Genomic DNA, 11,286 nt, shown 5'->3' on the forward strand with positions numbered 1-11,286 from the left:
ATTTCAGTGGACCCAAGGATTGAAACAATTCAAGGGAGGGGCTCTTTTCCCACCTGCAGCAATGAAATGGATCAAAGTAGCTAATTCCTCTTGTGCAGAATCGAAACAAATTACCATGGATCACAACCTCAAAACCCACACCAGCCGTTTGAGCTTGACGTTAAATGTGCCTTTGTGTCTTCAGATTAGTCATAGTAAATTATTCCATAGGCTTTACTCAATGTTTTTGTTTTTTATAAAACAGGAGTTGGTGCTACAGTATCATCCAACTGTGGAACAATGATTTAAGTACAACCAGGGTAGTCCTTGCACAATCCTAAATCCTCAGATTTTTTTTTTTTAATATTTTATGGTGTAAATGAGAAAAGATCTGGGTTATCAAGGGAAGCACAATGTGAGGGGCGCCTCTTTAAATAGAACTCATCTTCTACAGTCGGATCAATATTTGTGCAATATGTATGTTTCCAACCTGAATAGAGCAGCTGTGGTATTGTCTGACTTGTCTTTCATTGAAATGGAAAATATAAACTTTTTTCTTTTTAAACCCTTGATTTTATTTTTTTCTTACACAAGCTGTTTTGGGAATGTTGAATATCATTTTTAAAAAGATGTGCTATTTGTATAGTGTGCCAAAAATCTGTCAATAGTTGTTTGTCAACATGAACACATTTATTTTATTTTTTATTTTTTGCAGCAGCAGTATGTGGTGGGAGGGTGATATTGTGAGGAAATTTGACTTGATACCTCTTAGCTGCAGTTTCTGCCTCTTGCAAATTTTAAATAGTGTCTCAGGTAAATTGCAGTGAGATTTCAGGCTTGACCCCATCAAGTTGTCTTAATACCTCATCTTGATTTTATTGTAAATGACTTTGCTAATGAAATAATGCCAAATGAAATCTGAGTGCCGCTCACTGAACTTGTATTTTTAATTTTTTTTTTTTTTTTTTTTTTAAATTTAGGTAATGGCTTTATGGAAAAAAAGCTGAAGACATTAAATGTCACTTTCACTGTATTATGTGACTTAAGTGGCCATGGCATTATTGGCACAAACCAATTTATATTAATTTTTTTTCCCCTCAGTACAGTCACAGCTTTGACTCTATTTTTAATATATAAACATTTTCTCACATTGTAAATGGATTATAATTTATTGAAATATTGGCTCCAGATGTTAAGACTCGTACACCTCACACTTGTAGAGTAACAAGTAACTTTTTCAAGCTTCCCCCCCTCAATTTTTTTTTTATTTTTTTTTTTAACCCTCATATCCCATTAAAAGAAAAAAATTGTTTCAGGCTATTTTTTGATTAACTCCTGTAGAAATTTAATGTTAGAAAACCACTGACTGGAAGTTTTTTTTTTTTTTTTCCTCTCCCCAACGCACGCCACCAAGTTCAGGTGGTTTTATTCAGAATGGATGACAGACATGAAATCTGTTTCTCACGTCTCACAAATACAGCTTAAGCATTTTGCTAACATATTCTAAACACTTTCATGTGGCAGTTGTAACCATTTGCAATAAATTTTACTGCTCAGCATATTTGCTGCATTTCTAGCATAGTAGATAAAGAGGTTGAATTTCAGGTTGGAGGCTTCCTTTCCCTTTATTCTAACTGGAGGTCCTTCCTCCAATCTCAAGGTAGGGGACTTCAGTAAGTGGAAAATGCACTTAAACTAAAATGGAGCAGTGTGTTAAAGTAACGCTAACCCTTGACCAAGGATCAACTTTTTTTTTTTAAATAGATGAAGTACTTAAAGCAGATAATCGTACATCTTGTGTTCAAACTTAAGCAGTCGTGCATAGAATGCGATTATATGGGAGCAATATAAAGGGATATTTCACCATTGGAAGCAGAGAATGGGGCTGGCTAGTTAGATCGCCACTCTCCAAAGATAAAATCTGCATTCCAGCATTCTGACATTTGCTACCATTAAGAGCTTTTATTTTTTTAAGTTCACACACAGACAAGTGATTTCATCCATTTATTTTAGCATCATGCAATTTCTAATATATTAGTTGTACTACCATTCTCATCTAATGCTTAAGTACATAAATAATTTAAGTACACTTCTCACAATGCAGAGTTGGTATAAAATTCTAGAGGGTGCTGAAGTAGGCGTGGCAGTTGTGTTGGTCGTGTCCATAGGCAGAACATTCAGCCAGCATGTAGGCATCTTTGTTTTTTGCACACTGACTGACTAATTTTAGATGGAGTGTACGTTCATCTTGAATATGAGCTTATGAATTTAAGTTGTAACTTAAACAGTGTTTGGAGCTGAAATGAATGAACTGCAGAAACGTCACTCTAAATATTAAACATAGTTTTGAAAGAAACAAAACCCAACATACACGCAAGCTAAAACTCTCAGGTTTCAGTCTTGTGCATGGCTGGGCCACTAAAGGCCAGTGTGCCAAAGCCACTCCATTGTAAGGTTGGCTTGCTTTATGTTGATGTAATCAAAGATGAAAAATGTAGCCAGAAGAAGCCAGAATCAACATAATGAAATCAGAGAAAAAGGACATAAAACATATACATATAAAGCCGAAAATAACGACATTCTGCAAATGTGTCAAAAATAAATAACTGTTCAAGTTCAACTGTTATTGGCATTAGACCAGGCAGCTAGATCAGAGTAAACCTTCTGCGGAGGTAAATTGCTGTACTGTAAACAGATCTTACACATTCTTTCTCTCCAGTCGGTGTACAGTTTCACTTTCCATTGGCGCTTCCAGGTAAAATATTCATTGTAGCGTTTTTTGTCCTCTGCCAGCTGCTGTAGATACTCTCCTAAATCTTTCACTGATGCAAAATTATCAACATGGATGAAAGATTGAGGCGGAGCCACAGCTTTGTAGTCATTCAGCGGTGGTCCAAGGACAACAGGCACTGCCCCGCCCTGATATGCATTCTTCCACAGCTTCTCAGTGATGTAATCTTTAGAGATCGAGTTCTCAAAAGCCAAATAGAAGTAGCAGCTTGAAATTGTGGGCAAGAGGGCTTCAGCAGAGAGATGTGTGTTGGTCAAGCCGCCATAAACTTTCACGGCGATTATAGCTTTCAGCTCCTTGTATACTTGGCTTCTCTTGTGTTGCCTTCTGTAGTTACTGATCACCCAACAAGCCAAAAAGCTTTTATTTGCAGTGACGTCCTCCTGCAAATTTCCTACATCCTGGTTTGGTACCAGCTTGCCATAGGGAATAGTGATATCAGAATCCCTCCTGTAGGTTATGGTCATGTTGAAGATGCCTGCAAATTGCTGCAAGTTTCCATTGTTAGCAGGGGCCTCCAGGGACATCCACGCCCACCTCTGCCACTGTGGCCGTGGAAGGTAAGAGGGAAGCTTCTGGGTACCCTCAATCAGCTCCCTGTTGTGGAAGACCACCACGTGAGCTGAGGGGAACAGAGAGCGCTGGTCCACCAGTCTGCATCGAGGGATGCTGTAAAGCTCCCAGCATACATCGCCCTTCAGGCTGTACGCTATGTTGAAGGGCCAGTGCCAGACCAAGATGGTGGTCACGTTTTTGTCATTAGTGGGATTTATAACTCTCAGAGGTTGGAAATCTTGCTGCCATTCCAGGAAAAGACACAGTAGTAAAATAGAAACGAAGGCGAAGAAGATGTGCTTCTTCATTGAGTTGAGTAGAGTCTTCTTAGTGTTAGCACAACCCTGTCACAAAAGGGAATTAAGAATTGTGAAGGAGCAATTTTTCATGGCCTTGCTTTTGTCATTAGGAATTGTTAAGTGGTAACTTCAAAAATATCCCTAAACATTGACTGACAATATCAATCTTAGAATAAGTTTTAATACCAAAAGTTTTTAGCAGGTACTTGCACAAAGTAACTATATGGCTGATGAGAGTAAGCTTATTCTAACCTACAGTGGGCATATAAATATAATTAATAATTGAAACCATTCAATACAAAAATAAATGAAAGAATTACATTCCTCAGCATATATGACTGTTTAATACAAACTTTATTGCGCACTTCGCTCTAGTTTGTTCTTTAAATAGTTGCAACACTTACGCATTAGTCATTTAGGTACCTAGCCTGTTGCTGCCAGGGTGAAGATGATTCAGTGCAAGCACATAAAACTGTTACTGCAACATGTGCCTGCTGTCATATAACAAAAAAAAAAAAAACGTCTTTTACCTTTTTCCCTTCTGACAAAGGAGAGAATGTTCAGTTAGAAAAGTGCTGACTGCTATGTGTGTTCTCCACTGGGGAAGTCCAATAAGGAACTGATAAAAACTGATAAAAACTTAAGATGTGGAAACCAAAAAACATCGAGTAGTTGAGATCCTTTTCTTTGTGTGTTTTTGTTTGAAAATGAAAAATGTATTATATCGAAAAATAAAATGTCATAACTGGATGTGTGGTAATTATTGTAAAATGTGCAGTGAGTAAAAATGGAAATGCTGTGGGTATCACTGACCAAATGAACTCTGCGGTCGTGAACTCTGTGAATTCAGACTTTTAACTGGATGTAGGAGAAACGGTAGTGATATTTGTTCATATATTAGCTTTTCCGTGTAAAATAATACAGGTCTTATCTGCATACAACATAAACATAAAGACCTGTCTGCTGTATAAAATAGGAACTCGGCTGCTGAACTAGACAGATCTGATTCATGTGCAACCACACCTAGATCTGAAATCATTTCTTAGGTTTTGATTCTTAAATATTTACTTCAAACAACATAATGTAGTTGTTTACATTATGAGAAAAAGTTGCTTTTGATGTACAATTTGCTTTGTAGAATCTCCCTCGGTGTAAAGCCTTTTAATGTGTTGCTGTTTTACTGTGAAGACGGAAAGCTGTTTGAACAGGATGTGGTGAAAAGTTAAAACTGGCAGTGGTGTTGGTTATTGGGCAAAACCAATATATTTAGTAAATGACAAAAAGTCCGAACAGGAAGCCCTGTTGTACAATATAAGTAAAAAATGCATTTTTTTAAGTCTGACCACAATGCAAAGAAAGCTATAGGAAAGATAAAACCCCAAACATGTGCACTAACCTTTTCACCAGATGACTGGCTGCTCCTTGCGCTACCAGAATGATTGCATACAGGTACTTGATGCTCCGCTTAAAGAGTCTTAAACCAAAAAACACTGACACTTTTGGTGAAGCAGCTCTCGAGTTTCAGCTCTCTGGAGAATATGATTTGAGCTCATATTGCGCTACCTGCTTCCTCCTCCTCCAGTTCCTGCCTTACAGTGGTTTGATGCGATTTGTTTTCCCTCATCTCTGTGGCACAACTAATGCAATTAGTTTGCTGATGGGAAGGGAGCAAATGTCTCGTAATGGCTGATGCACCCAGGCCAGTGACTCAGCATCAGTGACGTTATTGGTTATGGATAGCAAATGGAATTAAGGTTAGTGATTTAAACTTTTGCACAGCAAACCAGAATATGATTTATAGCGTCTTCATTGGACTGTGTGTTTCAAACCTGTCAGTCAAAAAGAAATAAAATAAACATAATAATCATAGTAAAAAAATAAATAAAACATAAACATGGAAAATATAGATTTTATTTAGAATGTTACTTTAAGACTTAGACCTGTTTATTTTCTTTTACTATTTAATAGACAAGCACCATCAACCAGATATATCAGCAGCAGGAAACAGTTTTTCAAGAAAAAGTGTTACATTTCAGTTCATGAATGACTTTTCATATATGGAGGTTTCTGCACTGTTGAAATAATCAAGACACTCCACCGTTATCATTACAAAAATAGGTTGTGCTTTTTTTTAATCTTATTATCTGTGTATTATTCTTATTTCAACATAATTTCGTCTACAGCAAATTTATTTTGTGTTAATCTTTCCTGCTAAACAATATTTTTTCACACTGATATGGCTCAGCTACCACTGTCCTCCTTTTGCAGGTTTCTTTCACAGAAAGAAACTTAAAGAAACTGTGCACCAGATTCTTTTGTTTTTGTTATCAGAACTGTGTGACACCCAAGACCTCTGCAGAGCTGAAATGCATGCTTGGAGTTGTGTTATATCCCATAAACACCAGCAGAGGGGAGTGTGCTACAGTGTGAAACAGGCACAATCTGATGCCCACGTTTCAATGGCTAATGCAGGTGCATCTCAATAAATTTGAATATCATCTAAAAGTTGATTTATTTCAGTAATTCTCCTTGACAATATTCAAATGTATTAAAATGCACCTAGTAAACAATTACTGTAATGTTTCGCACCACCCTTTGTTTTCTGTACTATTCTCTCTTATATTTCTGTGTATTTTATTTACAAATTATAGTATTCAATCATTCTCTTTATTTTGGAGGAATAAAGTTTGAAGTTGAACCTTTGGCGGGAAAATATTTGATGCTATTTGACTGAATTCTGTTGCTGCACTGCACAACAAGACATATTTTTAAATACATGACATGACTGTAAAAATACTCACCATTTATTTTCAATAGTCAACTCAAACCATAGTGTTACATGGTGATGGTAATCTGAGAATGCCTTTCAGTCCATATTATGATATCCATTTATACAGTAATCAATAAATGCTTTCCACATCGGTGGATGTGTGCAAGTATCACAGCCTCTTGGGTAGAAGCTAGGTTTGGGCCTGGTTCCTCTGGTCTCAATGCTCCTTCTGGAGAAATCACTGAAGAAAGTAGGCGTTCATCGAGAATAAGGGATGAGGGAAAAATAACAATAACAATAACACTCTGTTGTCTTCAATGTAGCCATTTTCTTCATCCGGAAGACTTTACAACATGATAATATCATGCAAAAGTATGGAGACACTTACTTACCTCTGGCTCATCTCCTTTGATGGAAGTAACATAGTAACAGTACACATTTATGATTTAGAAATTAGACATTAATCTTTGTGGCAGAAACACAAATGAAGTCAAGAATCACAAACACTAACTTGTAGTGTGTTTCCCTATTTAGATGTGCAAAAAAAAAAAAATAAAAAAAAAAATCCTCAAAACATTTTATTGATTTTTAAGGATTTCATGTCAGTAGGATTTTAGATACCTAACATATTTTAGTTTGGAGCAACCCACCTGATAACCATCTCTCTACACGACTGTGAAAACTCGTAAACTTGATCTGGCAGACGAGACAGAGAGTAACCAAGGCAGATAGAGGCAAATTCAGACCAAAGCGGGCGAACTAGGACAGTAACAGATTGAGAGTGAGATATGTCTTTTAGAGAATATGCTGTAAGGCCTTACAGGTTGAGAGGAGAGATCCAGATATACTGGTTGGACTGGAAAGGAGGGAAAGAAGGCTGCCTCTCAGCCTGACAGGTGTGGTGAGGGTTGAACAAAAAACAGAAAAATGAGGGAGGAGAGAGAGAGTGGTGAAACAGTGGAATTAAAATAAAGGAAATACAGGTGGAGCGACGGAAAAGCAGGCGCTGGCTGTGACCTCCACTCTGTGAGTAAAACCTCTGTAATATATATTCATACTAGTTTCATCAACCCCTTGAAAGAGTGTTTGACAGTGTGAGTGGGTGAAAATATAACCCTTGCATTCACATCTTATTTTTGAAATTGTGGATTGTCTTGCTTCAACAGAAACTTATCAAGAGCAGAGAGGTGGATATTACAAGACAAAGACAGAAAGACAGAAAGAAAAATGGCTGAGGCCCCAAAGATTGAACTCTTTGTGAAGGTATGACCTTTAATATTTATGATGTGCTTGGAGAAAAAACATCTTGACAACCAAATTTACAGATGTGGGTAAAAATGTTTTATCCAGTTTCAGGATTCAACATATAAACAGCTTCCTTGACTGCTTTCCATGTGGACCTAAATCTCAGAAAAACATTTGGTTCTGTATTTATTAGCTGTTTTGTTAGTTAAATATCTTAATTTATTTCCTAATGCTGTGTTGGACATGGTGATGTTCTAGCTTGTCAAATATGATCTAGCTTGTTAAAGTGTGACAACTACAAAATGTCAGTGCCTAACTTGCTCGCACAACCAGTGTGATGACACTGTAATGCATTTTGTCATTATACAATTGTTGCAGTGATACAGCAGTAATTACACATTTGCGTGTTGTCTTGCATCAGTGAACAGTAGAGCATGGAAAAAGACAGTGGTCCAGTTTGGAAATATGACCTACCATGTCAAATGCCTTAGTGTGTACATGTGCCTGACTCAGTACTGAGGATGCAGCGGAAAATGTTATCTATTGTACATTTTAAATAGCAAGCAGAATCTAGGTTGTTTAATCTGGGTGGAAGACTCAGCCCTCCATTTAAAATTCCAAAGACGTTTCCTTTAGACAGTCAATGCAGAGCAGGACTAACAAGAATGCCTTTGCAGGTATTCACAGTTTTGTCAGGTACCTCACAGTAATAATAACAAACTACCTTAGAATGTGATTTCATAAACTAAACTGTGTTTTCACCTCACCATACGACATAAAGAATGCTGAAGTGTTTCAAATGTATATAATATTTGTCTGGCAGGCCAGTGTGGATGCTGAGAGTGTAGGGAACTGTCCATTCTGTCAGAGACTCTTCATGATTCTTTGGTTAAAAGGGGCCAACTTTACCCTCACCACTGTGGACATGAAAAGGTGAGAACCCTTTTTTTCTGTCTGTCTTTTTTCTGACACTTCGACAAATGACAACATTTATTATACATATACATACTACTTTATTTCATATATTTTCCTAAACTGTTTTCTGATGATTTATCAAGTTTTTTTCACATATGGGAAGACCAACAATCACCTCTTCCCCTTGTATTTTTAAGAAAAAAAAAACAAAAACAAAAACGAATATAATAGCTTTGGGTGCAGCAACAGCAACAAGAAACTCAAAAGCTCATCTCCCTCCTGAAAAATTCAGCTAAAGACTTGGGAAGAAACTATGTAAAGTGATCCTTGTGTTTGGCCTTTGTTGCAGGGCTCCTGATGTGCTGAAAACTTTGGCCCCAGGCTCTCAGCCTCCATTTCTCCTCTACAATGATGAAGTCAGAACAGACACGAACAAAATTGAGGAGTTCTTGGAGGACACTTTGGCCCCACCGCAGTGAGTGGACAGCATGAGGTTTTCAATCAACCAGGCAAACACTTACTGACACCAAGACCCAATCTGACTAGTTACTGTACTTTCTGAGATGTATTTTCAGTGACTGAAACATACCAAGTAATTCCTTCAATGCTACTCCAATAAACACACACATGCACAATCAATGGCAGGTACCCAAAACTGTGCTGTCGATACAAAGAGTCCATCGGTGCGGGGGAGGACGTTTTCAGAAAATTCTCAGCATATATCAAGAATCCCAATCCCTCTTTAAATGACAGTAAGGACATTATTCAAAATGAATTCTATATTTCACGTGTAGCTACATGAAGGAGAGTGTATCCCACAGGGAATATAACAACTGACTTTCTTTCAGTGCTGGAGAACAAATTTCTAACAACTCTGGTGAAACTGAACATGTACCTAGAGACACCTCTTCCTCATGAACTGGACAAAAACCCAAATGCCACTGAGTCCTCACGGCTCTACCTGGATGGTGATAGCCTTACTCTGGCAGACTGCAACCTGCTCCCGAAACTCAATATTGTCAAGGTGAGAGGAGTACAGCCATAACCGATTATCAAAAAAATACTAACATTTTCATCAATAAATTCATCTAATGTTGTTTGCAAACCATAAAACTTAAATCCCTCTTTCCTCAGGTGGTGTGCAAGGAGTACCGTGACTTTGCCATCCCTGCAGAGCTGAAAGGTCTGAAACGTTACCTGGATAATGCCTACAAAAAAGATGAGTTTCGCTACACCTGCCCAAATGATGCTGAGATCCTCATTGCCTACCAGTCTGTGGCCACATACCTGAACAAATAGATCAAGAGGCTGAGATGAAGCAGTATAAGTTAGAGCAAAGATGAGAATGAAGAGTCTGAAAACCGCAGAGAAAAGTTGAAAAACTGTCTGAAAACCCAACATGATTTATATTTTATTTGTCTCAAAGAAAATAGTGAAATAATGGAAATTATTTGTGATGACATGTTCAATAATCTATCTTTATAAAAAAGTATTATTGTCTCTTCAAAGACCCTTAAAGCTTTTGTTTGTATATACTGTATGTTCTGTCACATGCTCTTGCTGTACTTGGATTTCTTATTCAGCCCCTGGACAGTGAGAAAGCACTGTAAATCGCACAGAATATTTTTTTTATTTTTCATAGTGCATGCATGCTTTCTGTCTATGTATTTACTCATCGTTGATTGCAGACAAGTATTTTTTTGTCTGAATCCTGTGAACAGAACAAACTAAATTTTATATCTTCTACGGATTCAGAAATGTTAAAACAAAAAGATATAAATAAGCCAGGTAGAGATGCTTTTGTTTTACAGTTGAAGTGAGAAAAATGTTTTCCTCCATGACAGATGACACAAGAAGAGAATCATACATTCAAAGAGAACAATATTATATATGAACAATCAAGCAAATGACAAAATAATAAATATGGAACGATAATAAGGCTAATTTTAATGGAAAATAAGTAATCAGAAAGTTTGTATACTCTTTAGGGAATCCTAATGTGTATGCAAATACTGTCTGCCTCCAGCTGGGTGCCTATGTATGTCGTTAAAAAGCTCTTTACTTAACCTTGTAAGCATCTGTTGTCAAAATGAGAATCACAATCAGAAACAGAAATACTTTATTAATCCCTGGAGGGTATTTCTGCTGTTTGGTAACTTATCTTCCAGATATTTAGGATTTGTGGAGTCTGATGGCAGAAGGAATTAACTGTTTTCCATATCTTGCTGTCCTGCATACTAGATCAAGTAACTGTCCACTGCTGTGGTTTCTCTAATCCACTAGGATGTTATGAAGTGGATGTTCCGGCTATTTTAAAATGGTTTGCATGTGTGTTCATCCGAAGAAAAGGAAACACTTAGTACAGAAACGTTAACAACAAATGGACTTAAATTATAAAAAGTTAAATTGTTCATTGCCATTTTTGCCATTGTTCATTTTATTTTAACCTCGTTAATTAAATTAATTAAATAGTAGCTGCCTCTTAAATGTCGTCCTTTAGGGTTCGAGTTGTGAAAAAAATGAAAGCACTGCATCAGCATTGTGCTGCCAAACAAACATCGTTAAAAGCCTTATTTGTCCCAAGTGGAGGTTATGGAGCAGAAGCTCTCAGTACGAGATCCACTTCTTTAATGTTGCAAACAGGAAGACGAGAATGTGGCTGATCCAATCCTGATTGGACGACTGCGCTCATTGGTACCAAGGCAACGGCAGATATCCAACACGCTATTGGT

At 37.2% G+C, this 11,286-nt stretch overlaps 2 protein-coding genes across 2 annotated transcripts; one reads left to right on the top strand and one right to left on the bottom strand.

The window, feature by feature from the left end:
* Positions 1–1,871: 1,871 nt before the first annotated feature.
* fut7 (fucosyltransferase 7 (alpha (1,3) fucosyltransferase)) lies at positions 1,872–5,441 on the bottom strand. The gene is made up of 2 exons (XM_029516009.1): positions 5,021–5,441; positions 1,872–3,669 (listed from the first exon to the last, which is right to left on the bottom strand). The coding sequence occupies exon 2, from the start codon at positions 3,631–3,633 to the stop codon at positions 2,596–2,598; it is 1,038 nt and encodes a 345-aa protein (XP_029371869.1). The 5' UTR covers positions 3,634–3,669; positions 5,021–5,441; the 3' UTR covers positions 1,872–2,595.
* clic3 (chloride intracellular channel 3) lies at positions 5,249–11,028 on the top strand. The gene is made up of 7 exons (XM_029516010.1): positions 5,249–5,378; positions 7,561–7,657; positions 8,463–8,572; positions 8,904–9,029; positions 9,200–9,306; positions 9,403–9,578; positions 9,689–11,028. The coding sequence occupies exons 1-7, from the start codon at positions 5,368–5,370 to the stop codon at positions 9,851–9,853; spliced, it is 792 nt and encodes a 263-aa protein (XP_029371870.1). The 5' UTR covers positions 5,249–5,367; the 3' UTR covers positions 9,854–11,028.
* Positions 11,029–11,286: the final 258 nt, after the last annotated feature.

The sequence above is a fragment of the Echeneis naucrates genome, chromosome 12, assembly GCF_900963305.1.
Source record: "Echeneis naucrates chromosome 12, fEcheNa1.1, whole genome shotgun sequence".
NCBI classification, from domain to species: Eukaryota; Metazoa; Chordata; class Actinopteri; order Carangiformes; family Echeneidae; genus Echeneis; species Echeneis naucrates.